General features: G+C 42.8%; 2 protein-coding genes across 3 annotated transcripts in view; both read left to right on the top strand.

The window, feature by feature from the left end:
* astn2 (astrotactin 2) overlaps positions 1-27,747 on the top strand; it is a 530,329-nt gene that overhangs the window by 104,164 nt on the left and 398,418 nt on the right. The gene's annotated exons all lie outside the window — the stretch shown is intronic.
* LOC306940262 (selenocysteine-specific elongation factor-like) lies at positions 407-2,158 on the top strand (the record flags this gene model as incomplete). The annotated part of the gene is made up of 1 exon (XM_079525283.1): positions 407-2,158. One exon carries the CDS (start codon positions 407-409, stop codon positions 2,156-2,158), a length of 1,752 nt encoding a protein of 583 aa, XP_079381409.1.

The raw sequence follows: 27,747 nt of genomic DNA on the forward strand, positions 1-27,747 counted from the left end.
ATGCAAGGTACCAACCAGCACATCGGGAGCAATTTTGGGTTCAGTGTCTTGCCCAAGGACACTTCGACATGTAGACAGGAGGAGCCGGGATTCGAACCGCCGACCCATGGATCATTGGACGACCTGACCTCTTGAGCCACAGTCGCCCTGTGTGTCGCGCCTGTCTGTGTCTCTTTTATTCCCATATATGGAATTCCCTGATATCATCAGTATATGCCCATATACTGATGGAACCAGGGCAGATAGCAAACAAAAATACTTGTTAACATCTTAGCACTTTTTGTAATGCCACCAGTATGTTGAAGCACATTCCAATGGATGTTCAATAATTATAGATCTTTCAAAAGCGTGTTTATTGCATTTCCAAAAAAAGATCCAAGTTGAAGGTCCATGTTGGTGTAACATGATGCCTAGAATATTGAACTTCAACGTAGGGGTTTTGGGACATGTGGACAGTGGGAAGACGTCTCTGGCCAGGGCTCTAAGCACCACCGCCTCCACAGCTGCCTTCGACAAGAACCCACAGTCCAGAGAGAGAGGCATCACCCTGGACCTGGGCTTCTCCTCCTTCACCGTGGACCTCCCAGAACACCTGGCGCAGGAGAGCGGAGGACACCAGTACGACAGCCTGCAGTTCACACTGGTGGACTGTCCAGGACATGCGTCTCTCATCAGAACCATCATAGGAGGGGCCCAGATCATTGACCTGATGATGTTGGTGGTGGACGTGGTGAAAGGGGTGCAGACTCAGACAGCAGAGTGTCTGCTCATAGGAGAGCTGGCCTGCCCTCGGATGGTCGCTGTCTTGAACAAGACCGACCTCCTTCCTGACGACAAGAGGCTGGTCGCCATCGCGAAAATGACCAAGAGACTACACAAAACCCTGGAGAGTACCAGATTTAAAGGTTGTCCTGTAATTGCCGTGGCAGCGAAGCCCGGGGGACCCGAGGCCCCTGACGCAGCGGAGCCCCAGGGAATGCAGGGCCTAATAGAGCTGTTGAAAGGGCAGACGTACCTTCCTCGCAGAGACCCTAAGGGTGATTTTCTGATGGCTGTAGATCACTGCTTCTCTATCCGTGGTCAGGGAACAGTGATGACAGGAACCGTCCTGCAGGGCTCTCTGGCCGTCGGCGACACAGTGGAGATCCCTGCCCTCAAGGTGACCAAGAAGGTGAAGTCAGTGCAGATGTTCCGGAAGCCGGTGTCAGGTGCAACGCAGGGCGACCGCGTGGGAGTGTGTGTGACGCAGTTTGACCCCAAACTGCTGGAGCGCGGGGCGGTGTGCAGCCCCGGTTCACTGCGCACGCTCCACGCAGCACTCATCTCTGTGAGGAAGATCGGGTACTTCCGGGGCACTCTCTCCACACGCGCCAAGTTCCACGTCACTGTGGGCCACGAGACGGTAATGGCGAGGGTGAGCTTCTTTGGCCTGCCGCCCGCGGACGACCCCGAGTTCCTCTCGGATGCCAAACCACTCGCCTCCTCAAACCCTCCGCCAAGCTCGCTGGACACGCCCTTCTCCTTCGAGCGGGATTACTTCTACCAGGATGACTATGTCACGGGTCAGGGAGAGGCAGGGCCGGCGGGGCCTGACCCTGAACAGTGGGCACTGTTAGAGTTTGAGCGGCCAGTCACGTGTCCCTCACTCTGCCTGGTGATTGGGTCCAAGCTTGACAGAGACATTCATACCAACTTGTGCAGGTTGGCCTTTCACGGGTGTCTACTGGAGGGATTTGAGGACAAGGGTTATGTTGAGACGGCCCTGACCTGCCTGCGCATCTTCAAGACCAAGCACAAGGAGGGCCAAGTGGAAAGGTTGACCGATGAGTACACTGCCATTGGCCGGAATCTGTTTAAGAAAGAGACCGACCTGCAGCTCTTCGTGGGGTTGAAAGTTATGCTGTCGACGGGCGAGGCCGGCGTCATTGACGGTGGGTTCGGCCAGAGTGGGAAGTTCAAGATTCGAATACCAGAGGGTTTTCGTCCAGAAACCAAGCAATTGCTTTCATCCGTCTCTAAGAAGAAAGGAAACGGTGCTGCAGCCAAAGCGGAGCGGGCCAAAGAAGACAAACCCAAAGCTGATTCTCAGCCTGTCACCATTCACTTGCACTTCAAGCGATATGTCTTTGATCCCTATAAAAAGATGGTCCAGTCCTGAGGACCTTCGCTGTGCCAGATTCCTGATACTGATACTGCTGCCCTGCTAGATGGGTCAGGGCATGAAGAGTACCCTCTCTGGCCTGGCTTCCAAAAACTAGAGTTCCGAAACGGAATCCATAAAGGGTGTTGACTGTTGATGCATGCAAGGTCAAAGCGTCACAAGCATCTCCCAATTGTCGTATCTCTCGGCCGTTGCTAGGATACAGGGATAAGTTAAATTCTGAAATGTTGAAAATGCCTCTCGCAGCCAATCACAATGCAGGGTCGCACTAACTCTGACATCATTCTGCCAATATAAGCCTGTGCAACTTTGTTTCTTTTCATACACAGAAAGCATTGCACGTGTCATAAAGAATTGGCTTGTTCAGTCAAAGCAGAACTTTGCTCATTACTTCTAATATCACTTTTTGAGGTAACAATGGCCGACAAAATCTCGGAATACACCCTAAAGCCCTCGCTAGAGACAATTGTATGACTGTCCATGTATTGTGCATGTATTTAATTATGAATTGGTGTGATGTATTTGCGTGTCTTATAGTAGAACATTTGGATTTGCTCTATGAATTCTATTTCTACTAATGGTTATTGAAACGAGGCCCCTAAACGAACAGACTTTGAAGGCTACTGTTGTCCCTTTATGTGTAGAAGATTAAATGTTGAGAGAGGGGTGGACTTTAATAAAGTATTTCTTGAGAAGAGAGAGGCCTCAATTCAAAACGCATTTTCTAGTTGTGTTTTGTTGCTCAACCTGTCTTCTCATCAAATTAGTTTTGTAGCCAATTTGGCACTTTATATGGTCGTAGACTATTTGCAATGTAGGTCTTCTGAGTACTGAACTCCCCCTCCTCTATTAGGACTCAGCCAGTTGTGCCCTGTTAGCACATTTAGTAAGGTTTCATTTTTCTGTATCTTTATATTGTCCAAAAGACTCTGATACTGGCATTTAGTGCCCTAGTGATTCTTAAAGTCTCTATATACAGTATATGTATTGCGATTGCTCTTTAGGGTAACAGGGTTTAACTGTTTCAATGTTGTTTGTATCGACTCGGACATGGGTTGGTGTCGCACCTACAGTCGGGACATTATAAATGAGCCACTCCCGTTGTCTACAGCATACAGCGCTGACGGAGGCTGTTGGCCGAAACGTTCGTTGTTGTGCTGTCTGCTTTGCAGCATACATGAAACAAAGTTCATTAAAGGACAGTTCCGTGAGTGCTGGTATTCTCTTGTTTAAAGGTTGCTTTCCTGACTGTGCACCCGGTAAAATGCTCAGAGATTGAGACGAATTGGAGTCGTGCTTGCTTCCTTGACTTAAATAAATCATCATTATTCATCATGAAAATCATCTCTATAACATTGAAGTTGTCTGCCTGTCTATGTGCCAGCATTATGCCCAAATTTGGACATGGCATAAGTGGCAATACCTGCACAGCCATGCACAGTGCTGACATCATAGCAGGCCTACCGAATAGTATGCAAAAAAAACAGATACAGACGATCTACAAAGCTTGATCTGCATATATGAGCGAAGAGAGAGTAGACAGAGCTCCTATCACAATCGGAATCACACAAAAACCCTGGCAATGCTGGGACCAGATGAGCTCCTAATTTGCACATGCAAAAACCTGGGCAATGCTGGGTGGGAACCATAGAGGTGGGAACCCATGTATTTCCAAGCGAAGGGTTTTCAGCTGGCTATAAACCAGGCTTGTCGAACTCAATTCGGGGTAGCTACTAGGACGTAAGACGGGACTTGATCACCCCGGCTGGGTCGCCTGAGTGAAACCCCGTTGACCTCAGGATACATCACTGAGGATACGTCCGAGGTGCATCCATGCAATGTATTTTTTTTATTCATGACTTATTACTTGGAATCAAGACTAATATATTACATATTATATAATATTACATATTACTTTTGCCCCCACCCGCAAAAAAGGGATGTACAACAACACTATGTTTAGTCAGCTTCTTTTAGAACTGAATCCAATTGTTTTGAATAATAATATTAAGAAGAGTCACCAATTAGCCAAAAAGGCTATAAAATAAAGCAGTTATCTCTCTAGACCAAAAACTGTAATATGTGCTATTTTTAAGCTTTATTTATAAGTAAATCGGAATAATATGACTATTTTGGCAGAGTAATACCTTACTTTACTCGTTACTGGGAAAAGTAATAATATTACAGTAATATATTACTAGTAACTAGTTACTGCCCAACACTGCGTATGACATGCCATATGTTGTATACATGGCCGGCTGCCAAATAGGCCGACATTCTTTCACATTTCCTTTCACAACTTCCATAGAGGTGTCAAGCTGAGAAAAACATGCCACACTTGAGATAGACAAGGCCTTCAGGAAGAATAACTAATAACTATGATGGAGAATACTGCATATAATCATGTGCTGCTCCATGTATTTCGCATACAATAAGAAATATACTGTATTGTTAACACTGTACGGTATATCTTCCAACAAACACAAATTCACATGCGTGCGTGTGTGATGCTGGCGTGGGAGGTTTTTCTTTTCTGTCACGGCATTAGCCAGCAAAATTCTAAGACCATCACAAGGCCATGATAGGAATTGTTGAAAATACTAAAGACCATTTCAATCCACTCTGCTGAGCCTGCATGGCATGCACATTCAGGCACACCATAGTGTTGAAACATTTGTATAGTGCATGTTTTTCTACGCTACAATTAAAAACTATCAACAATAGAAGATGGATAAAGTAGGCTAAATATTGACTAGACATTGTTACTTGAGCACTAGACATTTCGACAATTGCTTTGCTTCTCTGTTCTGTTTCTCCTCTTTCCTTCTCTAAAAATGGAAGTGAATTTATTCTATACAAATTTAAACAGACATGTTGCAGCTCCAAATCTTCAAAGATTGCATCTAATAGCTGACCACTGTGTCCACTTGGTGTGCCTTGTTTCTCAAGACCATGGTTATAATGTCATAGTTTGAGTCTGCTCTGAGTGAGAGCTTTGCTCTTCTCATACGAATGCTTTCTCATGCTTCGTAATACCTCAGTGCACACTGATTGATGGTCCACATCTTTTATTTCATATAGGGCTCATTTCCTATTCCGAGTTTTATTCATTCCTGAGCCATGGCAGGTTTAGATGTGGGGCGTTCAACTGTGATCTGATTACGTCAAATGCATCAAATGGAGTTCATTGTTCGTGACTTTGCACGGTTTGTTTTGGTCCTGGAGTTGTAATCATGTTAGTGTACACGTAAAACGTAGCATATTCATCTACATATGAGGGAGAGATTACGTGCATGCAATACGTTTGTGTGCATCCTCGCTCCTTAGCATATTATTAACAAAACAGATGTATTTTTTTAAATAACGTATTAAACCGATTAGTCTGATTTAATTATGATTAACCACTGCGATGGTGGTGCACAATAGTGAAAACAAGCTCACGTTGTAGAACTGCTATTTTCCCCATCTACAAACAATTGTATAATTGTGTTCATTAATCTTAATCGAGGCAACAGTTTGAAATAACCATAATATGTATTTGAACTGAAGTCGTATCGCCCAGGCCTACTGTGCTGGTTTTAATTTCATTCCAGTTGTTAACATGGCTAAAATGTCTCTGATTGGGACATTGTACTGTATGTTCAGCCTTTGGAGGCCAGGTGTTTGGTACTGTACGGTAAGTGCATCCCTCCAGCTTCCTTTCTCCTCATGCCCATCCACTCACCTGCTCTCTGCCTGTTCTGTTGCCTGGGTAACAGTTACCAACGGAGACCAGGAGTTCAGCGAACAAAAAGACAGGACTGGTGTTGAAGATTATTTTGTGTGTGTGTGTGTGTGTGTGTGTGTGTGTGTGTGTGTGTGTGTGTGTGTGTGTGTGTGTGTGTGTGTGTGTGTGTGTGTGTGTGTGTGTGTGTGTGTGTGTGTGTGTGTGTGTGTGTGTGTGTGTGTGTGTGTGTGTGTGTGTGTGTGTGTGTGTGTGTGTGTGTGTGTGTGTGTGTGTGTGTGTGTATATTTATCTCATGATTTTGGAGTGGCTGGCTGCCTCCCTGGATGTGTGCATCTGGTCCCGCTTGTATGCCCAGATGTGCGTTTGCAGTTGTGCATTTCATGTTCGCTAGCATGAGATATATTTCCGGGCTATTCAGTGCTCACACAGAGAAAGAGAGAGAGAGAGAGAGAGAGGCAGGCTGTGTGGGTGTGTGAGGGAGCTATGTTGGTATTTGGAGCAGGAGGGGTTAATACTGGGGGGATTGATGTGCTCAGCCAAGCAATAGATTAGATGCTCTTCAATGGAGGCACAGGGAGAGGTAAGGGAGCAGTCAAATGCAGTTGAAACCATGCAAGTGTGTGTGATATCTCTCTCGCTTCCTCTGAACTTCACTCCCAACGGTGTTTACTCCCTGTGGGACAAAAGTGAGTTTTAATGGAAGCCGGCGTTAAATCATTTATTGCAGAATAATAGGGCTGCACGTTTTTAATTTTCATAGCAATTATTCTATCGATATCAAGAAGATATATTTTTTAACACATTTACACATTATCATCATCGGTCTTTATGAAACCACTAAATAAATCCCCCATAGGCCTACTGTATGTTTAACAATGGACTTTCACTCCTGCTTGTGCACAATGTCAAAATGACAAGCGACTGAAAGGTTTAGTTTCTTAACAAACTTAAACATGCTATGGAAGAGAGTCAGTGATGTTAGCTAAACAATGATTGTGTTTAAATGATTTAGCTTATTATTTCACATGTAACCTGTAACTTTCATCAGAAAACGAAATCAATTTGTAATAGAGGGTATGCGCATGCATAAAGTGAATGGCAAATCGAGTGTCAAAGTGAGTGACAAAGTGAATTTAATGTTGTTTAAAGTTATTTAATGCAATCAAATAGGACTTTTCTGTTTTGATGTATGGGCTGTCAAGGCCAGATAGTAGTTTTTTGCCACTCAGTAGGCTTTCCCGCATATGATGATGTCACATGCATACCCTCTATAGATTATTTTTAATATAATCGATTAAATTGATTAGTATTATAACTGTTTCCCTATAGAATGGGTGTACTGTAAGAGTGTGTGTATGTCTGTACTGTGCATAATGTGCTTATTGGTTGTGTGTTGATGCACGCACAACACAACACATACACTGGAAGCCGTATTTCATCATAGAAGATGCAGGGAGTGAGTGCTGATATATGAGTTTGCCGGTTCCTGTATGCAAGCCCTCCGTATACATATTTCACAGTCAATGTGCCATGTCCCAAGGCTCAGGCTGTTGCATTGAGCTGTCTCCCCATATTAAAATCTATCAGAAGTGACCGGTCAACACAGTGATTACAGTGATAGATACACTACTGTATCTGAAGGGACTTCTTCAATTCTCACAGCGGCAGGGCTGTGAAAAATGAAGGAGCAATTGGATACAACTCACGACCACAAGCCCAATAGCAAAGCCCCATCTGTTGAGGACTTTCAGGTATTTTCTTGGACATAAAAACTGGCAGCGAGCCAAGTAAAGTTTCTAACTGATTGGATCATCAATCCTGTGCTGGACAACATGGTATGAAGAAACTGGCTGGCAGTGGCATGTCTTGAACTGTTACCTGTTCTGCACAGTGCACGTGGATTTGCAAGACTGTGGAGTAACCAACGGATGCACGTCGTGAACAGGATATTTATCATCCCCTGTTAGAAGTGAGGCTTTGAAGATGGCAATGTCCGTCCGCCCATCTGTCCACCCATCCTTCCATGATTCCATGATTTAATTGCTTATAACAGAAATTTGGATGCCATATTCATGCTCTCCAGTGGGTTTTGGTGACTCTGTGGTCTTATATTCTAATCCTTTATCCAAAGTTTAAAAAAAAAGATTGTTGGACAACCACCTCCGAGGCTCTATACATACAATACACGTATGATAAAAGCATCCAAAGGTTAACAAGGAATAATACCTCTAATACTAGCCATGTTTTCTATGGAGAGTATAGGTTGCTGCCTTCAGGAAGGAGATATGGTGTTCCAGCATACAATAAGGTCAGACTGAAGAGGTCTTTTGTCCAATAGTCAACTTTGAGGCTTAATCAGGATTTTGGCCAGGACTAGACTGAGCTGTGGACATTGCTCTTGCATTTATGTTTCTATGTACAGTATGCAATTGTATTTTCTTTTCTGTTTTGTGTTATGTCAAATGTGTGTATATGTGTCTCATACAAGGCCGCTGGGTCGCAACTTCGCCGGAGAAATTAGTACCCAGTGCCGCAAATGGATGACATCCGATTTGGGTCAACATTTTGTTTGACTGTAAAGTGGATATGAAGTGGACTAAAGTGGAATTTGATTTATTTTCACCCAATGTCACACGCCTACATAGAATAGTCTGCCTTCATGGTGCCAATCGTCCTTCCAACATTGTAGTGTGCTGCAAAGAACACATGCCCTAAATCCACCTTTCCTCCCATATGCAGGCTGAGGAAAAAAACACACCACTTCACCTTGGAATGTGTTAATGCAGGCCATGCCTCATGCCAATCCGCCTGCCCCAAAGTAAGGAATGTGTTAATGCAGGCCATGCCTCATGCCAATCCGCCTGCCCCAAAGTAAGGAATGTGTTAATGCAGGCCATGCCTCATGCCAATCCGCCTGCCCCAAAGTAAGTCGCTTAGTGTTAGACAGGGACCCTCACATCTGTGAAATACCAGTGGACACAGTATAGGTTAGATAGTGATCCCCCCCCAAAAAGACGAGGAAAAAGTACAGCAAGCAATACTGTCTGAAACATGAAGAGGTTTAATAAAGTATGTTGGCAGCTTTGAAATTAGGTTGGGATATAGTGAGGTAGAGATTACAGGATGGAAGAATAATTTAAAGATTTTCAATAAATATAATTGAATGTCAGTGGCACTAAAAGTCACCTATATGGCAGTGAAGGAGTCATTCCTCTCGCAGAAGCACTAAACGTGTCAAAGGTCTTTGAGGAAATCAGCCAGTGATAATGGAAAGCAATAAATGACACCATTCAGAAGAAGGGCAGTGTGGGTTAAAGTGACAGCATGAAATTCAAATCTGGAAATTGGCATTTGAGCAATGGGAATGTGAGCAATGGGCATGTGAGCAATGGGCATGCATAGTTTGCATACAATTTTCACTCTGAAGAGATCAGTAGGCCTATTGCCTAATTTATGCTCTGTCATATGGTGGTGTCGGCTTGTCTCACATCAAAAACAGCAGATCTATATTCTCACAACAAATTGTATACGCAACTTGTTGTGAGCTTGTAGATCTGCTAATTTGGTACACAACATTGTCATACGACAAAGAATAAATCAGGCTTACTGTATGTCCCCACCACAGCCTGGTGGACTAGGAAAGATATCGGGGTGTTGGCATTATATTCTCTGGGGTATTCGGAGAGAATCGTCAGCTGTATCTCCCCTGGCGTTCCCCACTGCTGCCATGCCATTCTCGTGCTCTCGCACGCACGCACGCACGCACGCACGCACGCACACGCACACACATGCATTAATCCAGCACACTAAATATAATTGTGCTGTTATTTACTACTAGAGCTACAAGCCAATCTACACGGTCACAACATGTGACATTTTGTGATGTTATAGATTGACAATCTTTGCATAAAAAAAACAAGAATGGGCCGTTAAGTGGTCTCTTGGCTTTGCTCAGATATTCACTATATTCCATTCAGAATATATAACGGGGATCTTCGGTAATCTGATATGGCTTTGTATTTCTCTGCTGTGGTGTCCTTATTATAACAGGAAATGGCAAGGCCATCCTGTTCTGGTGTACTCATGGCTTGTAACTATACGTTTTCTGTTGCAGTATACCACAGCTTTTGTTTCTTGTGAGGTCCCCTGGTACACATTGCAGAGATGTAATGGATCTGAACTCTGGAAATGTATTGGTGTTCTCTGCCTCAAAAAGATGATCAACTGAAAAAAGAAACAAGAAAATAAATGCAGTACATCCTCTGAACTCACTGACTGTGTGTGGGCAAAAGTAACTCCTCCAAAAAGGAGACATGGTTAGGCTTAGTTTCGGAAGCATAATAATACTGCATACAACCGCAGTAATGATTAGTAGACTAAAGTATGGTTTGTCCCATTACAATATGTGCACCATGACTTGAAGTCTCCCAAGGGGGAAAACTATTTCTATTCATAATTATTCTAATAATTATTTTTCTCTTTTGTTCTGCCCCTTATGGGTAGAAGTCAAAACTCTTTTGTGCTGTATCAAGGTTCCTCAATATTTGTATTCAAATGTGGGGTTCGTAGATGATGCGGTGGTGATAATAATGAACACCACCGTTGTTGCTCACCAGCACATCTTCCAGTCTGACGTAGTGATGTCTGCTGGTGAGGTAGTCCATAATCCAGGCCATCTGGCCACCTCAGATAGCCTAGACGGCACCATGAAGGCACCATGGTGTTACAGTTGGAGGCCATCGATATTGTCCTTTTCTTTTTGCTGAGGTTTGTGTGATCTGCGCAAAAGGACAGTTAACCCATTTTGGGCGGGAACCCCTTTTGGTGTTTTAAACATTATGTTATAATTTAGCTATTGAAAAATAGCAGATCTACAAGCTCATAGCGCGCCACCGAGTGGCGCGCTACGAGCTTGTAGGTCTGCTATTTTTGAAAAATCGTGAAAATATTTATTTCAGAAAACTGGAGGATTTAGAAGGATTTTTTAAAATGTTGAGGTCAGGCATAAAAGGGACAATATCGGTGGCACCCAACTGTACATGCTGCAGATCTAAAGTTGTTTTTGACTAGTATCCGTTTAAAAGGTCATGTGGCAAATTTCACAAAGATTCCTCTCGTTACTGTCCTCATTACCGAGGGTGTTACGAATATCCTCATTACCGAGGGTGTTACGAATATCCACTGCCCTGGAACAGCCGCTTTATACTCAGGTGTGAGACTAGCCTGATTTATTGAGGTAGACATTAATTGCTGGACACCAGGGGATGACTCATTGCTAGCAAATTAGTATGCATTTCTAGGTCTGTTGGGATGTTTCTTCTTACATTACTGCATCCCTTTGCAGACGTGCAGCCGTGGGGAATTAAGCCATGCTCACTCCATATCTCATTAACCTCAGTGAACCTTAAAGATATCACCGCCGAGCTACCAACCTTAAGATGGTGAGCGTTTTTACGTTAATTCGTCTCTCGGACTAGTTCTATATCTCTATTGATTCACTCTGATCTTTGCCACGCTTTTAATGGTCTTCTCTTGAAGCACAATGTTTAAAGTCCTTTGGAAATCTCTCATTAGTGTGTCTGTACCACTTGTTTTCCCTCCCCTCAGTGCTAATGACAGCAGATGTGTTTTGCTAGCGGCTAATAATGAATCAAATGTCAATTGGTAACATCTGCGTGCATTGGGTTTGATGGTGTGTTATTTAGACCTACAGTATTAGCACCTTTTTTTTACATTACATTGCATGAAATATGTATTTTGTTCTCCCCAGTTCTGTTACCTAGCCCAAATAGAACCACATTCCTGACATGTGCAACCATGTCGTCATGTACTCGGCCAACGTGAAAGTAGGTGTCATTTGGAACACATTGTGTCTGAGCTGAAATGTGTTGCTACTAGTGTAGCACATGGAGCTGTCAGGAAATCAATGGTAGATTGTTGTGAGTTGAGGCGTGCGAGAGAGACAGGCAAGGAAGGGTACTGTATGTGGGGGAGAGCTGGAGGGAGTGAGTGAGTTTTTCATAGCATCTGGCGTGAATGGACAAAGACCCCCTTCAGATGCCTGCACTCCCTGACGGGTCTAGTCTTGCACGCTGGCCGACAACTGCAGATACAAAAATGAAGGCCTCTTTTCCACCAAAATGACAAGGGATGTAACAAGGGCCAAGGTTCCAGCATCCTCTGACGGAGGTGCATGGGCCTGAGCACACTCAACTTCTACAGCAAACCTTCAAGACAAAACATGTAAAACACAAGGTTGTGTATTTCACAACATCGATAAGTCATAGACCTTTCTTACATTGCCTGTCAAATACCATAATAGCTATAGTTGGAGAACAAAAGCAATGAGTAGGTCAATGTACAATAGGTCTTGATTGAAAGCTGTTTCTGTAACACGACACTGAAAATTATTTATAACCCAGATACAAGGTTAATTGGAGCTCAACGCATACACGCATGCGCGCACGCACGCACGCACGCACGCACGCACGCACGCACGCACGCACGCACGCACGCACGCACGCAATATATATATAAAACACCTCACTGACACTTGGATCTCTGCAGAAATCTTCTCTGTCCACCTCCAGTCCCTGGACCCTCCTGTTTCTCAATCAAAGCCAGCCCAAGGGCCCCGTATTGTCCTGGCTCTCTTATTGCCTTGTTATCAACTGGCTAGCAGGCCTGTATTGGCCCCTTGTGCTACTGCTGCAAATATTGGCATTACAGTAGCTTTCCAATCACATTTCTTTTTCTCCTCTGAAATGTCACCAAGAAGGGCACTTCTATTTGCAGTTGTGTACTGTCTCAACTTTAAGATATCATTTATCTTAAAAAAGGGTTGGGGGGGGGGGGGGGGGGGGGGAGAGAGAGGGTGGCAGAGAGAGAGAGGGAGGCAGAGAGAGAGAGGCAGAGAGAGAGAGGGAGGCAGAGAGAGAGAGGGAGGCAGAGAGAGAGAGAGAGAGAGGGGGATGCAGAGATAGAGAGGGAGGCAGAGAGGGTGGCAGAGAGAGAGAGGGTGGCAGAGAGAGAGAGAGAGAGAGGGAGAGAGAGGGAGAGAGGCAGAAAGAGGGAGAGGCAGAAAGAGGGGGAGGCAGAAAGAGGGGGAGGCAGAGAGAGAGAGGGAGGCAGAGAGAGAGAGGGAGGCAGAGAGAGAGAGGGAGGCAGAGAGAGAGAGGGAGGCAGAGAGAGAGAGGGAGGCAGAGAGAGAAAGAGAGAGAGAGAGGGAGGCAGAGAGAGTTTAGAGGGAGAGAGCAGAAGAGAAACAGATAGTGTGTTACAGTCTCCTGATCTCCAGCCATACTAATTTGCTACAGTAATGAGCAAGCAGCGATGCATGCTCATCAGGCAATTATATTTGGTTACCATGCAAACATCAAGCATCATGGGACGTCATTAAAGGGAGGAAAATACCTAGGCTTGGGTACAACAGAAGTATAGGGAAGGAAAACAAAAAGCCTAATGAAAGCCATTATTTAACGAAAAGGCCCTTTCTGTCACTATTTTGTATCGATATGGAAAGCACAGTGTGTTTCCCAGTGGAATAGTCTCACAGATAGCAATCAGATATTTTGTATCTGCCTGTCATAAACTGTGATCACCATAACATTAAGTGTAATTGCTTTGTTTATTATTATGTGCAGAAATACTGAGCCAAAGGCCATCATTTATGAGTCATACATTTTATTTTTGAAAAGCATAATTCACCCAATGCAAAATTGCCTGGTTCCAGAGACCCCTGAATAGCTTTATCCAATTGTTTGTCTCATCCCAGCCACTTTTAAAACATTGTTTATCAATTCAGATGTTTGGTGTTATTCTTGTGAACAGGTTGGACCAAATCAAATGGGCAGGACTAACCTCGGGGCAGTTATTTTAGCTACAGTGTAAACAAGGGAAGGGAATCTATGTCACACGAGTGCATTGGAGATGCAAACAAAACTAGATTAAGCATTATTTTGTCCCAGTAAGGGAAATTGGGTTTTGCAGCTACAATAAGCCAAGCAGTCCACAATTTAAACAATACATCATACGTTAGACAATGCAATACAATAAACTGCCCACTGGTTCTAATGTGTAAAAAAAGAAGAAGAAATAAAGTGTGTGGAAAGGTGCTTCTTGTGTGGGCTTGGCTCCTTTTCTGTGGCTCAGGAACTTTGAAAAACAAATAGTTGGACGCCCTGTTGTCATTTGTCATATTACTGTATGTTCTGGTTGTAGTAGCCTGGAAACCAAATTAATCTGCCACAGGAAAAATAATCCCTGGGGAGATTGGTCTGGCACTCCTCAATTTGAATTACGTTTCGCTAACTCCAGAGCGCACTATTCATAGTGAGACCTTTTTTGCTGTGACGTTGAAATCTATTTGTAACCGCCCCTTGGACATACATCTTCCACACCGAAGTTCGAGACTAGTATCTACGCAATTTTACATTGGATGAATTATGCTTTTCAAAAATAAAATGTATGACTCATAAATTATGTTGACTGGGGTCCCCCAGGGGTCCATCTAAAACACCACAAGCTTCTGCCTATACCTTCAGTCACGTTCAAATAAAATTAGATTCTTGTAATGTCTCTCTGTAAAAATATATATATTGAAATAAACTATTCATTCATAAATAAACTAGTCACACCAACCCACTATTTGCCCAGAATAGGGACCATAGTCTGCACGTATAGTTACTTAAGAGAGTGTAACATAAACAGTTGTTTCAGTGCAAATATTATTCGCCCTTCCATGTCTTGTTTACAGATTACTCAAGTCACTGGCTCAAATATGACTGAGGCGGCCATACTGGGATTAGACATGCTGCAGAGGTCACACCTCTTCTACTGCAAGGGCTTACAGACATTGGGCAGTTGCAGCGTCTCTGGCTGCCGCTCACAGATACGCACACATGGCCATTTTCCACCACTGCCTGAGTTTCAGGCTGTTACAGTTGGGTGCCACCGATATTGTCCCTTATTATTTGACCCATTTAGGCCTGACCTCAAAGTTTTCTGAAATAAATATTTTCACGATTTTTCAAAAATAGCAGACCTACAAGCTCGTAGCGCGCCACTCGGTGGCGCGCTATGAGCTTGTAGATCTGCTATTTTTCAATAGCTAAATTATAACAATGTTTAAAACACCAAAAGGGGTTCCCGCCCAAAATGGGTTAACTGTCCTTTTGCGCAGATCACGCAAACCTCAGCAAAAAGAAAAGGACAATATCGATGGCCTCCAACTGTACATTTCTCTAACCCTGGCAACTACAACAGAAAAGGGGGGGGGAAACAACAACAACAAAAAAACAACAAATAAGCATTTTTTTTACTGGTATCCAAGTATTCCAAGTTCCTTGAATTATATGACAGTCCTTTATTGTTGTACAACGGTATTACAACAAAATAAAAAGAAAGGACATGGAGCATTGAGCTTCAAAGTTGGATTCTGGTATGGGCCAATAAATACAGCTTGTTTATATATTGATGCTTGCCATGTGACGGCACAGTGTGCCTCGCAGCCAGAAGCTATAACATCAACATCAATGGGCGATGGAGCCAACAGTAACTGCCCTCTGTCTGCAAGCAACATAAAATGCTGTCGCTAATATACTGGGACACACCAAAGCACCTTTTTATGCATTTCATCAATTTTATTTGTAGGATTATTGATTAAGTAGTTTTTTTTTATGTCTTTAACTCTTTGAGAGTTTCAAGGATTTCTATATAGTTTTTAGACTTCTCTATGGCAGAATGGCGTTTTTGAATGATTTATTGAAAATTCTCTGCTGTGAATGTGTGACAACGAAAGACCTTCAGAGAAAGCTTGGCTTGTCTGCTTCCAGGAAAAAAATGAACTGAGTTGATAAAATGTTTAGTTGTGGTGTTGGAAGCCATTTAAAAGAGCCTGCATTTACACTGGGTAGTGTTTCTAGGACAACAAAAAAAGCTATGACCGGTTGAAGTTTTATTTTCTAAATAACTTTTTTTCTGCTGGGCGTACATAGCCATGCAATATCTCATTTTAAAGGGTGAGTTGTCTAGTTCAATTAAAATAAAATAAAACGTTTCTCACATGTACCACTGTAGATATTTTGCCATCTATAAATAGCATGGTCAGTCATGATCAATCTGACCTATCCAGCTAAAAGTCCCCCTAGCTCTGAAATGGAACATCATATAAACTCAATTCTTTTTTGGGGTAAAATTAGACATTCTAACGCACATTTTGATATATACCATGTTTACATAGTCTTACCAGTACCGTGTCTATTCATGCATGTATCTCAAAAACCTGTTGTGAAGAAACAGTTTTGATAAAAAACTCATCCAAGGACATTGTTTTGATATGACTTTGTGCCCATGATATGTATCAAAATATAGACTTGAATGTATACTGTATTATAACAAAAAAATTGGGTTCTTACCATCTACCGTTACAGAGTAAATCACAGTTGAAACTCGCTTAGTCAAACCATAAACCTCAGACTAGTGAACAAAATAGCCATGACAGGTCTAACTCATTGTAAAAGCTTGTCTTTTATTTTTTATGACTACTAACATAATACAATTATAATAAATATTACAGAAAATAAATAGGCCTACATACAAAACAGTTGTCCCCAAACTCCCCAGTGTCCCCAAACCACTGCATTCCAGTTGTTCTTGACGGTGTGTGTGTGTGTAGGCTAAATTAAAAAAAAACAACAACTGAAATGAATGAATGCATCCGGTTCAGTGTCGGAGAACTCCATCGCAGTCTTGACTCTTCGTCTTCATCATCATCATCATCATCATCATCATCCTCCTCCTCCGATGCCAGTTCTAAATATATAAAAATAAACATTTAGCTGTAGTCAGCCCGGCCAATAGCCAGTTGGGGGGGGGGGGGGGGACGTAGGCTATCTGACATCATCGTCATCATCATCATCACACGGAGACACACTAAACAATGTACAATCATGATTGTATACAATATACAATGAATGCAATTATCATGCAAGCTCAGACGTCAATGAAACGTCATACAGATCTTATATAATACGCTACTGTTAGCTTCACTCCCCGTCCCCCCTCCGATCCTTGTAGCAACGTCATCATAACCACGCGTTGCTTCAGTAAACGATGCATGTTTGTTCTCCGTCTTTGTAGACAGTAAATAAAAGGAGCGAACATTACTCTAAAGATCAGATCGCCTATAAGGCACGCTACAATATAAAATACTTGTACTGCCATGCGTGCATGCCTGCTACGATACATTTGTACTGCACCAACCAACCGATCGACACCAACCCCCCCCTCCAGCCCTTAGCCAGCACCAATGCACCGACCAACACCATTAGCCAGCACCTTCGGTGCTGGCTAATGGCTGGGGGCCATCGTGGTGAGTCATTCTGGCGTCATGATCTGACTAGTAGTAGTAATTATCCAAGCATCTATTTGTAGCGATCATCTTATGATTTCTGATCACTATAGAAGGGCATTTTCTACAATAAGATTACCTCAAAACATTCCGGGTTGATCGTCTTCTTCAATGGTTTCCCGGTATAGCTCATCGGACGACGATGGGGAGACAATGAAAAAAGGAGGGAGGGAGCAGCGAGTCTCGCTGTAAGCACTGGACCAGGGCTACTCCGCCTGGAGAAGGCGACTGGGACGCGTATGGATCAATACTACTACCACAAAACTCGCTCAAATAAATAGTACTGCTTTCAACTTTTTCTGCTAGAAAATCGCTCGGGCGAGACGGCAAACAGGCAAAACAATGAAAACTATGAAGACTCCCTCTGCCCCCACTGTTTACAGGGGGTGGGACCAGCTTCCAATGGCAACACGTACACGTGTGTCACGTGACACGGGTTTTCTGGGTAATGTAGTTGGAATATAAGCTCAGGAATTTAAACAGCGCTTCGGAGCATATTAATATGTTTAGATTCATCAAAAACTGTGAAGACGCCAATTGGCGTCATTGATCATTTACGGAATTCTGATGAAGACGCCAATTGGCGTCTTTCACCTTCTAAGGGTTAAGTTTATGTTTTGTGCTTTTAAAAGCCAGGTAAAATCCTGCTTAGGGCACCAACTTCCTCAGGGCTGGTACTGAATGGTTAGGCTATGGGCTTGTACACCATCTGTAATATTAAAGAAGACTACCTCAAGTTGCCATGTATTGCTGCACTTCAATATATTTTGATGATTAATATTTATTTATGGAATATATTACCAGTTTGACTGCGGGATTAATTAATCGTGATCCCCATCTGACTGCCTAGTTTTTCACTAACCTTTGAAGAACAACCCGGTCTCCCAAGTCAAACGTTGCGTTATGTGAGTGTTAAATGCATAGTACTGTAGCCTAAATCAGGGGTTCTCAACAAGGGGGGCTCGCCAAATTATTTTGGGGGGTCCCCAAATTATAAAAAATAAATCTTGATGAATTGCCCCCCCCCCCCCCCCTGCAGTTTCCTTCTTTCTTTATTGTTCCAAATAGTATTGCAATGGCAAATCATAGTCTATTTTTGATATAACTTAATCCAAGGGTACTGTATATTGTTTTGAATCAATTAGGGGAGCCTTGATCCAAGAGAGTGACATAATCAGATATTTTTTTGTTACATTATATGCACAGACCTAGTGATTCTAATCAAATCCAAGCTACTGGGATATATAAAAGAAAAGAAAAAGAAAAAAAATAGATTAAAAGGTTGTTTAAGATATTTTCCATGAATCTGGCCTTTGGTGGATGGATATTGATTTCAATATACTTGTGGAAAATAACTGTGCTTGGCAAACAAACACAATAAAAAGCCAACCAACAAAAGTTCAGCTTGGTTCCTGATGCCTAATTTATAGTTCTTTCTATGATCCCAAAAACATGCAGATTGGCTATTACAGTGTATCATATTTTTGGGGCGGTATCAGGATTGTTTTTCAAAGCAGTAGACCTTAGAGGTTTGTTAGCGGCTGTTCTCGCCGCTGTTCCACCACTTACATTTAATTTAGATGTCCTCAGATGTTGCAGTAGGCGGACGGACATCTCAGATTGTCTGCTTATGCGAGAAGCAGCATGGCCCAAAACCATTGTAGTTCAAAATGGCCAGGCCCACAAAATGTCATGCATTGGATGGAAAGGCGATGAGATGGATAGAATAATGGAGCTATGGAGGAAGGCAACTCAATGGGAGAGAGTGCATAATGGAAACGTATTTGATCCTAACCGAGAGGAACAGAATGGAAAAGTTGACCTGGCACTTTCCAGTTAAGCTATGGGAGATTTTCATTCGTTTTTCAATCAGAGTTTAATCAGACATTATGATTAGGCAGGGGCGCTTTGGGTCAGGGTAATTTCTCTGGTGATTTACATAGCCTGGGTTATATGGTGTTTAATCCTCCCCACCCACCTTCTTATGATTTTCTATTACCCCAGGATAGATATTCATTGTGCTCGAGAAATATAATTTAAATTGTAGGTATTTCTTGGCAGCTATCTTTACATAGAGATATCATGTTGCATTTTTTTGCACTCATGAGGATGGTTTATGTTTGGCCCATGTGCTACGTCATCTAAAACAGGGGTTCTCAACGTTTTTGGCCGGGGACCCCCGAAAATGCTTTGGCAACGTCTCGGGACCCCCGCCCCGCCCCCTCCCGACCCCCAATATAAATTGACTGCTACAATAACCTTAAACCATTTTGGGCGGGAACCCCTTTTGGTGTTTTAAGCATTGTTATAATTTAGCTATTTAAAAATAGCAGATCTACAAGCTCATAGCGCGCCACCGAGTGGCGCGCTACGAGCTTGTAGGTCTGCTATTTTTGAAAAATCGTGAATAAAAAAAATAAAAAAAAAAATATATATATATTTTTTTTATAATTTGGGGACCCCCTAAAATAATTTGGCGACCCCCCGAGGGGTCGCGACCCACGGGTTGAGAACCCCTGATCTAAAATACACACATCATAGTTCAGTTCAGTACAGTTCTGCAACGTCTAACGACAGCACAAGCCCATGTCCAGAACGCTACACATGCACAGACCTCTGCTCAATGATTGTGGGCTTGTCCAGAACGCTACACATGCACAGAGCGAGAGACCTCTGCTCAATGATTGTGGGCTTGCCACTGCGACCCTCGGCATAGGAAAGGGACATTAATAATGAGCGATGCTCTTCTCCCAGGAGTTGAACTATTTTCTTCTTGAGACACGAGAATGCTGAAACGCTACTGTATGCTGCCCGCTAGGAAGAGGAGCGCTCCTCCATGTGCGTCTTTGCCATAGAAATGCATGGCATATACATACAGTATATACTGTATACATACACTAGACCGGCTGTAGAGCACTGAGTCAGTAACGATGGAAGTTGGAGATCCATGCCCCATCCGGCTATGCAATACCCGTTGTACCCATCTGTCTGTGTCCCTTTTATGCCCATATATGGAGATTTCTGTATCTGTCTCCTAGGGATTCCTAGGGATTATATGGAGTTCTGTGTCAGGCATGCCCAGGCAGAGGCCTTTTGTGGCGATTCTGGACAACCGTGGGTCCAACCGACTCGACACCGGGCACTGCACTCCCTGTAGGGGTGTGGAACGCATGTGTCCAATTTGAAGTCGGTGGGGCGAACGGTTCTCGAGTTACGTGCATTACAGCCGTACACACGTATGTACAGACGTACAGACAGACGTACAGAGAGACGTGGTGCATTTATAGATAGAATTTATAGATGGAAGATATCCCCAAACAAACCAATACATTTGGACTTTTTATGTTCCTGATAAAATTATAAAAATGATTATATCACTTTGTATTATTATTTTAATAAATACATATTTGAATTTCCATAAAATGCCTTATCTACCCATATTTTATACCCATCAATATTTATATATTTCCTTCCATAATATATGGGTTATGTTACAAAACTAAATAATATTCAAGATGTGTATAGAACAATATTTGAATGTACCATTACTAGCGACTCTTTTTTTTGGTTAAGGGATTTGGTGTAGACTGAGGAAAACTCTGTGGGCCTAGCCTATAGTGGTTAAACCCTTCAGAGACCTGAGCCCTGTTGACTTTATTCCTTATCAATAATGGATAATGTTTTCACCAGCGGAAACAGTAACTGGTGAGACAAGGCCTGCACGGTAAAATGATGTGCAATTTGCATTATTTTTCCTCCCATTCGTAACTCCTAGAATGTATTGTACAAATAATCCAATGCACTACACAAATCCACTTGGTTACATTTGTACCCACTCCATTTGTACCCACTCCAGATTTCAGTGTGGAGCCTTTGGCTCGGGGTGCGTCTAGTTGGACGGAGAGGATGTAGAGCAGCTGGTGGGGCACATGGCATTTTAACTTCCTGCTGGGAGAGAGGATAGGAAAACTAGAGTGAAGGATACAGCGTGGAGAGAATGAGAGAGAACGGATGACCAGGATATATGAGAGGAAGAGTAGTTCTCAGGCTGATAGTGTTTATACATGTTTGAGTCGTGCTTGCGTGCAATGTGCCAAGCATCGCAAGTCCCCTGTGCGTGTGTGAGCATGCATGCGCTTTGTGGGATTGCAACCGTGCATTTTCACCTGCCGTCTCTATTTTTATCTGATCCTGTATCTGCATCTATTCAGCATGTGTGCATGTAGCGGAGTTGTTTGCTCCAATGAGTCTATTAAGAATTGATGTAGTCCGCCAGACTTCCAAGAGTGCGTTGTGTGTGGGGAGTCATGTGTTGGGGGCTGGGTGGGCCACTGCCTCTTCCCATGGGCCCAGATGGTGACTGTGTGGGACTGGGGAGTCATGTGTTGGGGGCTGGGTGGGCCACTGCCTCTTCCCATGGGCCCAGATGGTGACTGTGTGGGACTGGGGAGTCATGTGTTGGGGGCTGGGTGGGCCACTGCCTCCTCCCATGGGCCCAGATGGTGACTGTGTGGGACTGGGGAGTCATGTGTTGGGGGCTGGGTGGGCCACTGCCTCCTCCCATGGGCCCAGATGGTGACTAGAGAACAGGTGCTGGACAGGTGCTGGTTGGCTCCTTCACTGTTACATTGCTCTAATCCCATATGCAGAGTTTACTACAGTAGGTCACGAACAGAGGAGATTAGGCCGTCACGTCATATGTATGTGTATATGTATATATGTATATATATATATATTAGGGGTGCACGATTATGAAATTATGACCGATATCCGATCACCGATTATTTGCAGGGTCATATCTGCCGATACCGATTCCGATATTATACAGAGGATCACAATGGAAACAAGCCTATGCACTAGGAGGTTAGCCCAAAGCAGTGTTATTAAAGTATTCAATCAATCAATAAATAGCATATACTCTTTTCCATGTGTCTGTTTTCACAACTGAATGACTACTGAATGAGATGAGTACACAAATTAAATGTAGAATTATTTTTCATTTTTTTTATTTTTTTGCTGGTGAAAACCGATTAAATAATCTGTATTATTTTGAGACCATTCCGATACCGATATGGCATTTGTATGGCCAATTCCGATTATGCTATTGATCGTGCATCCCTATATATATATATATATATATATATATATATATATATATATATATATATATATATATATATATATATATATATATATATATATATATATATACACAGTATATATAACTAATTATCTGTGAAATGAGTGCACATAATTAGTGTGCTTTCTTCTCCGTTATTACTTATCATCATGAAGCCCAGTCGAGGCATATTTTGATGTATCTGTATTGGATATTTGTCTGATGCGTTTATTTACAATTTAGGCATTTAGATTTATTAATCCAGAGCGATTTACAGTAAGCAAGATAAACTTGAGGTTATAGAAATTGTAAAGAGCAGTGTCTGGGACGCGTGAAGCATTGTCCCTGATGCTTTTAGGGAAGGTTCTGAGTGAGTGGGAGAGGTTGTAGGTTTGGATCAGGCTTTGAAGATATTGGTGTGTCATAACTCTTTGTAGGCCAACATCAGTGTGTTGTACTCTGTGCGGGCAGTATCTGGGAGCCAATGGAGGCAGTGGAGAAGGGAGACATGTGAACATTTTGGCTGGTTGAAGACCAAGCGTGCTGTGGCATTCTTTGGAGGGTCTTAAATGCACATGCCGGTGGGCCAGTAAGGAGAGAGTTACAGTAGTTACATTTTGATATGACTGATGTCTGGATAAAGAGCTGGGCCGACTCCTGGGTGAGGGTCTGATCCTTAAAATGTTATAGAGTGTAAACCTACAGGATTGAGTGTCTTACCTGGGAAAAAAGAGAAGCTCTGTCTTGTCTGGGTTCAGCTTGAGGTGGTGAGAAGACATCCACTGTGAGATGTCAGCCAGACATGCAGCGATGCGCTCTTCCACTTGAGGTGGGGAGGGGCAGGATAGAAATATCCTCTCCACTCTACTCCATTTACAGTACATAAATGTTCATGAAAATGGATGCGACATAGACCAGCATTTTCCACTTAGGGTGGAAATGGATGGTTTGATAGCCGATAGCAGGCAAGTCACAAACAAATTTGCAGACTGGAGCTCCTTTAAGTTGTTCTGACAGCCCACTGTATCTACTGTACTGTATGCCCTTGCAGTGTCTCTTGCAGACACCGCATTACTTTAAACTTTAAAGTAAATTTGATGAATACCTAATTAGACTGCTTGGGAAATGTGACTGTAATTAGTTTCACAACTGAGGACGGGAGTTCAGATGTTTGCCCATTATCATGCTCAGCTTGAGAGCACACTGGATTAACTTGAGTTTTAATTTACAAAGGTACTGTATAGCCTCAATCCTTAGCCCACAGAGTCAGGCATCTTGCAGTTGGCTTATAATGATAGACGGGCAACGTTTTTTTTTTAATTATTATATTTTGTCTTTAAAACATTATAAAGATATGCAATGAAAGGCTGAAGTGATAGTTGTATGCAGCTGTTTAATTGCAAAACAAACAAATAATTATGAATATAAGCGACAGATGTCATTTCTATTAACTTCCATGAAATGTTTCTAAGATGTAAGACATAATTATGAAACAACTTCAGGAGAGTAGACACATACTGCACATGTAATTCACTCTTCGCTAAGTCCCACCCAAGCCCGTTGTTGGCCAATACCACGTTAGCGACGGTTACTAAGGTAGAAAACTGGTCACGCTTGCATGCTGGTCAAATACCTGGCTCTCAAAGTCAGTCAGTTAGCACATAAGCGAACACAACAAAAGCTGATTCTGACAGTTTATGACATCAGGAAAACTTTTCGTCTTTTGATAGATTTATAAAGTAACTATTTTGGTTGGAGATATACAGTGAAGCGGTTCTGGTGTTCCCAACTCTCGTTTGTAAACAAGTCTCCATGCTGTTTGAGCACCCAGCTGCAGTCCCAGACATTTCTCCTAAAGTGTCTCCCTCAAACGCGTCCAAAATTGTGTATGGTGTTTGCGAAGTGGACGAGATCAAATACATTTGTTTACATCCAACGGCCTGGATGGAAGGCTGAGACCGAGGCTACTTCAGAAGTGTGTGTACAGATTTGGACCAATCAGATCGTTTTGTAGGCAAACCGGAACTTCTTTCCACACTAACTTGTCAGGGTTGCCAGGTCTGCTTATTTCCCGCTACTTTTGGCTTAAGGCTAATAATTAGTGTATGTAATACATTACCAAAACATTAATTATCATAGACATAGGCCTACATAGTATTTATAATGATAAATGCATACAATCTTTTTATTATGATTATATATGGTCATATTATTGTGTTTGTTTTGGCTTGTTTTTCTTGATTTGGCTTTAAGAGTTGGCTTGTTTTTGGAGGTGGGTTGGCTTATTTCTCTCACACAATGTGGCAACACTGAAGTCAAAACAAAAACAGACAAGACAACGTTGACATTTTTTATTAAAAATAAAAGTGAGTGAGTTTTCCTGATGTCATAAACGGTCAGAATCAGCTTAGTGTTCTAAAAGAGTGACTTTGAGAGCTGTTCCCCGTTACAATGGAAGTCAATGAGAGCCTATTTTTATTTCTAATATGTACTATTAAACTGCACAACGGAGCGAAATAATTCATGGAACGGACTAGTTTGCTCATAACAAGGTAAGAAAACAAACCCTCTTTCTGAGGTCCACACATGCTGTACAGCAAATATATTTATTGACACTGCTTAAACATTTTGACCAGCATTGCAAGCGTGACCAGTTTTCTACCTTAGTAACCGTCGCTAACGTGGTATTGGCCAACAACGGGCTTGGGTGGGACTTAGCGAAGAGCTAATTGTTGCACATTACTTTAACCATGAACAAGGGGCTGGTGTGAGAAGGAACGAGAGTCTAAACACTACACTACAGGCCATCGCCAATCTGTTTCTTTCACTCAACCGGATCAAAGTGGTTTGAACCGACTGTCTGACATTGATCATCCTTTGGAGCTCCACAATCGTAGCCTCGCGTGGCCAGACAATATCACTACTACACTGCGTAAATCTGCCGGGGGCTACATTTCTTTCCTCGCTCTGGCAGATTCATCTGGTTTTCCAGGCTGCCACAATCTCAGTGCAGGGGTAAACTCAAAAGACATGTTGGCCTACGGGTGGCGCTAGAGGAAAGGACGTGGGGTCGCCAGAATCAGTAGGGTTCATCCTCTGCAGAGCGAGATGGTGAACAGTAGGGTTGTATAGCATTTTTAGCAGTGGTGGAAGAAGTACTCAATGTAAAAGTAAAAGTATCAATAATGCAATATAGAACTACTCCATTGCAAGTAAAAGTCTGGAATTCAAAATGTATTTGGGTAAAAGTACTAACGTATTGGCATCAAAATGTAATTAAAGTATGAAAAGTAAAAGTAGTCATTATGCGGAAAGTCCTGTTTTAAGTTTTCAAATATATAATCTTGAAAATAGCAGATCTACAAGCTCACAATGTGTCGCATCGACAGGCAGCCACCGGGCTTGCGCCAAACTTTGGTCATTGCGACTGTCTGTATGTATTTTATCATTGTATTATACCGACGGCACGGGATCTGTCTTCCCCTTCCGTCGAGTGGTGGATTATATTATTGATGCACAGTACACACACGCTGACGCACACACGCACACGCACACGCACACACACACACACACACACACACACGCGCGCGCGCCTAGTGAAAGTAGTTTGAGAGCTAGGGAGAGACACAGAGCGCTGTGAGCACGCTCTAGACTGTTTTATCTCGTGTTGTGTTTATAGCGAACTGAAGACGGTTGCAGTCCCAGTGCTCAAAATGTGCACCTTGCCACGCATACACACACACACGCACAGTACACACGCGGCAGGCGCAACATTGTATAGGCCACTGTTTGTCGTGTTGCGGCTGTAGCAGAGGAAGCATGACAGTGGGGTAACACCGAGAACAGTGGCCTGTGATGCAGGTGTCGCTAGGGGGAGGAGGTGTGAGGTTGCGCGTTTTCCCATCTAAGTAGATGGGGAAATTTTTATCCACTAATAAAGTAATTATTCATTTATAAGTTGTTAAATGGGAAAAAGTTAAGACCTGCATAATATTATGGTCAATGCCTGTGTGAAAAGGGAGGGTGATTGGTGCAGGCAGTGAGCAGCAGCGGCAGTGTTTCATTCATTCATTCAGACATTCATTCACTCAGACATTGAGTGAATTACAGTATTTTACAGTATTTTATATATATATGGATATATTATATCTTTAACCCATTAAGACCTGTCTTGCAACTACATTAACCATTCATTTAAACTTTAGCCGTTGAAAAATAGCAGATCTACAAGCTGTGCCGCGCGACGAGCGGAAAATTGTGAAAATGTAGCACAAGTCTTTGAATATATATTCTTTCAACGTTTTTAACTCAAGTATTTGCTTCTGGGGGGGGGGGTCACTGGCACAACATATTTTCAGATGTGGGTCCGCAGCCAAATACAGATAATTCCCCGGGTCCTTGACATGAAAAAGGTTGGGCACCACTGACACAGAAACATAGGTTTTCAGAAAACTTTTAGGATTTAGAAGACATGTTTTTAGAATCGGCCTCAATCCTAAATGGGTTAAAGGGACACTTCACCCTTTTTGCCAAAAAATATATATCAATGACGTTTATAAGATTTAGAACACTTTCCTGGCATTATTTTTTGTGTAATCTCTGGGTTTAGATATTTTAGATTAACGGGTGGCTCTGACGTCAGAGACACTCTTCCGTATTGCTACCGGACTACATTGTCTCCTCACACTGCAGCTAGACCAGCCCCAAAACACAGCCGTCACGGACACTGCGATTTGTTCCACCTACAACCTTCGTTGACCGCACCCCCACATGCGCATTTGTTATTGTGTTTGTGTCATGTCGCCGTTGTCAGCAGAGCAGCACCAGAGAGACGCGCTATGTTGCCACGAATCCCCCCCCCCCCAACTCTAGATTTATTATAATGATATGAAGTGACTTGCCATAAACCATCCATTAACTCCCCATTCATCCAATTTGCATCTGCTTGTATTAAACAACATTAAACTCACCAACATTGCAGCTGTAGGGAAAGCTTGAATATCCACTTTCAAACTGCAAAGCTTTTGTTTCATAAAAATCCACCGAATCTTTTTCCCACTCAGCTCTGCACTTAGTTTTTCTTCTTTTTTAGTTCTATCTCACTACTAGAACTTTCTGACTCTGAGGTAGATAAGATTTTTGGCTGTCAACAGCATCCATTTGTTTTTTCAATGTTGTGGACCGTGAAATAGTTGCTAAGATACGATCGTACCGTATTTGGCAACTAAAAGACCTGTCCCGTAATGAACCGATACGGGACGCACTTAATCCCGTATTTTTGTCTCGTGGAAAAATGACAGCGCGTTATGGTGATTCTCAGTCACTCGCTC

This window comes from Electrona antarctica, assembly GCF_951216825.1.
Source record: "Electrona antarctica genome assembly, chromosome: 16".
Lineage (NCBI taxonomy): Eukaryota > Metazoa > Chordata > Actinopteri > Myctophiformes > Myctophidae > Electrona > Electrona antarctica.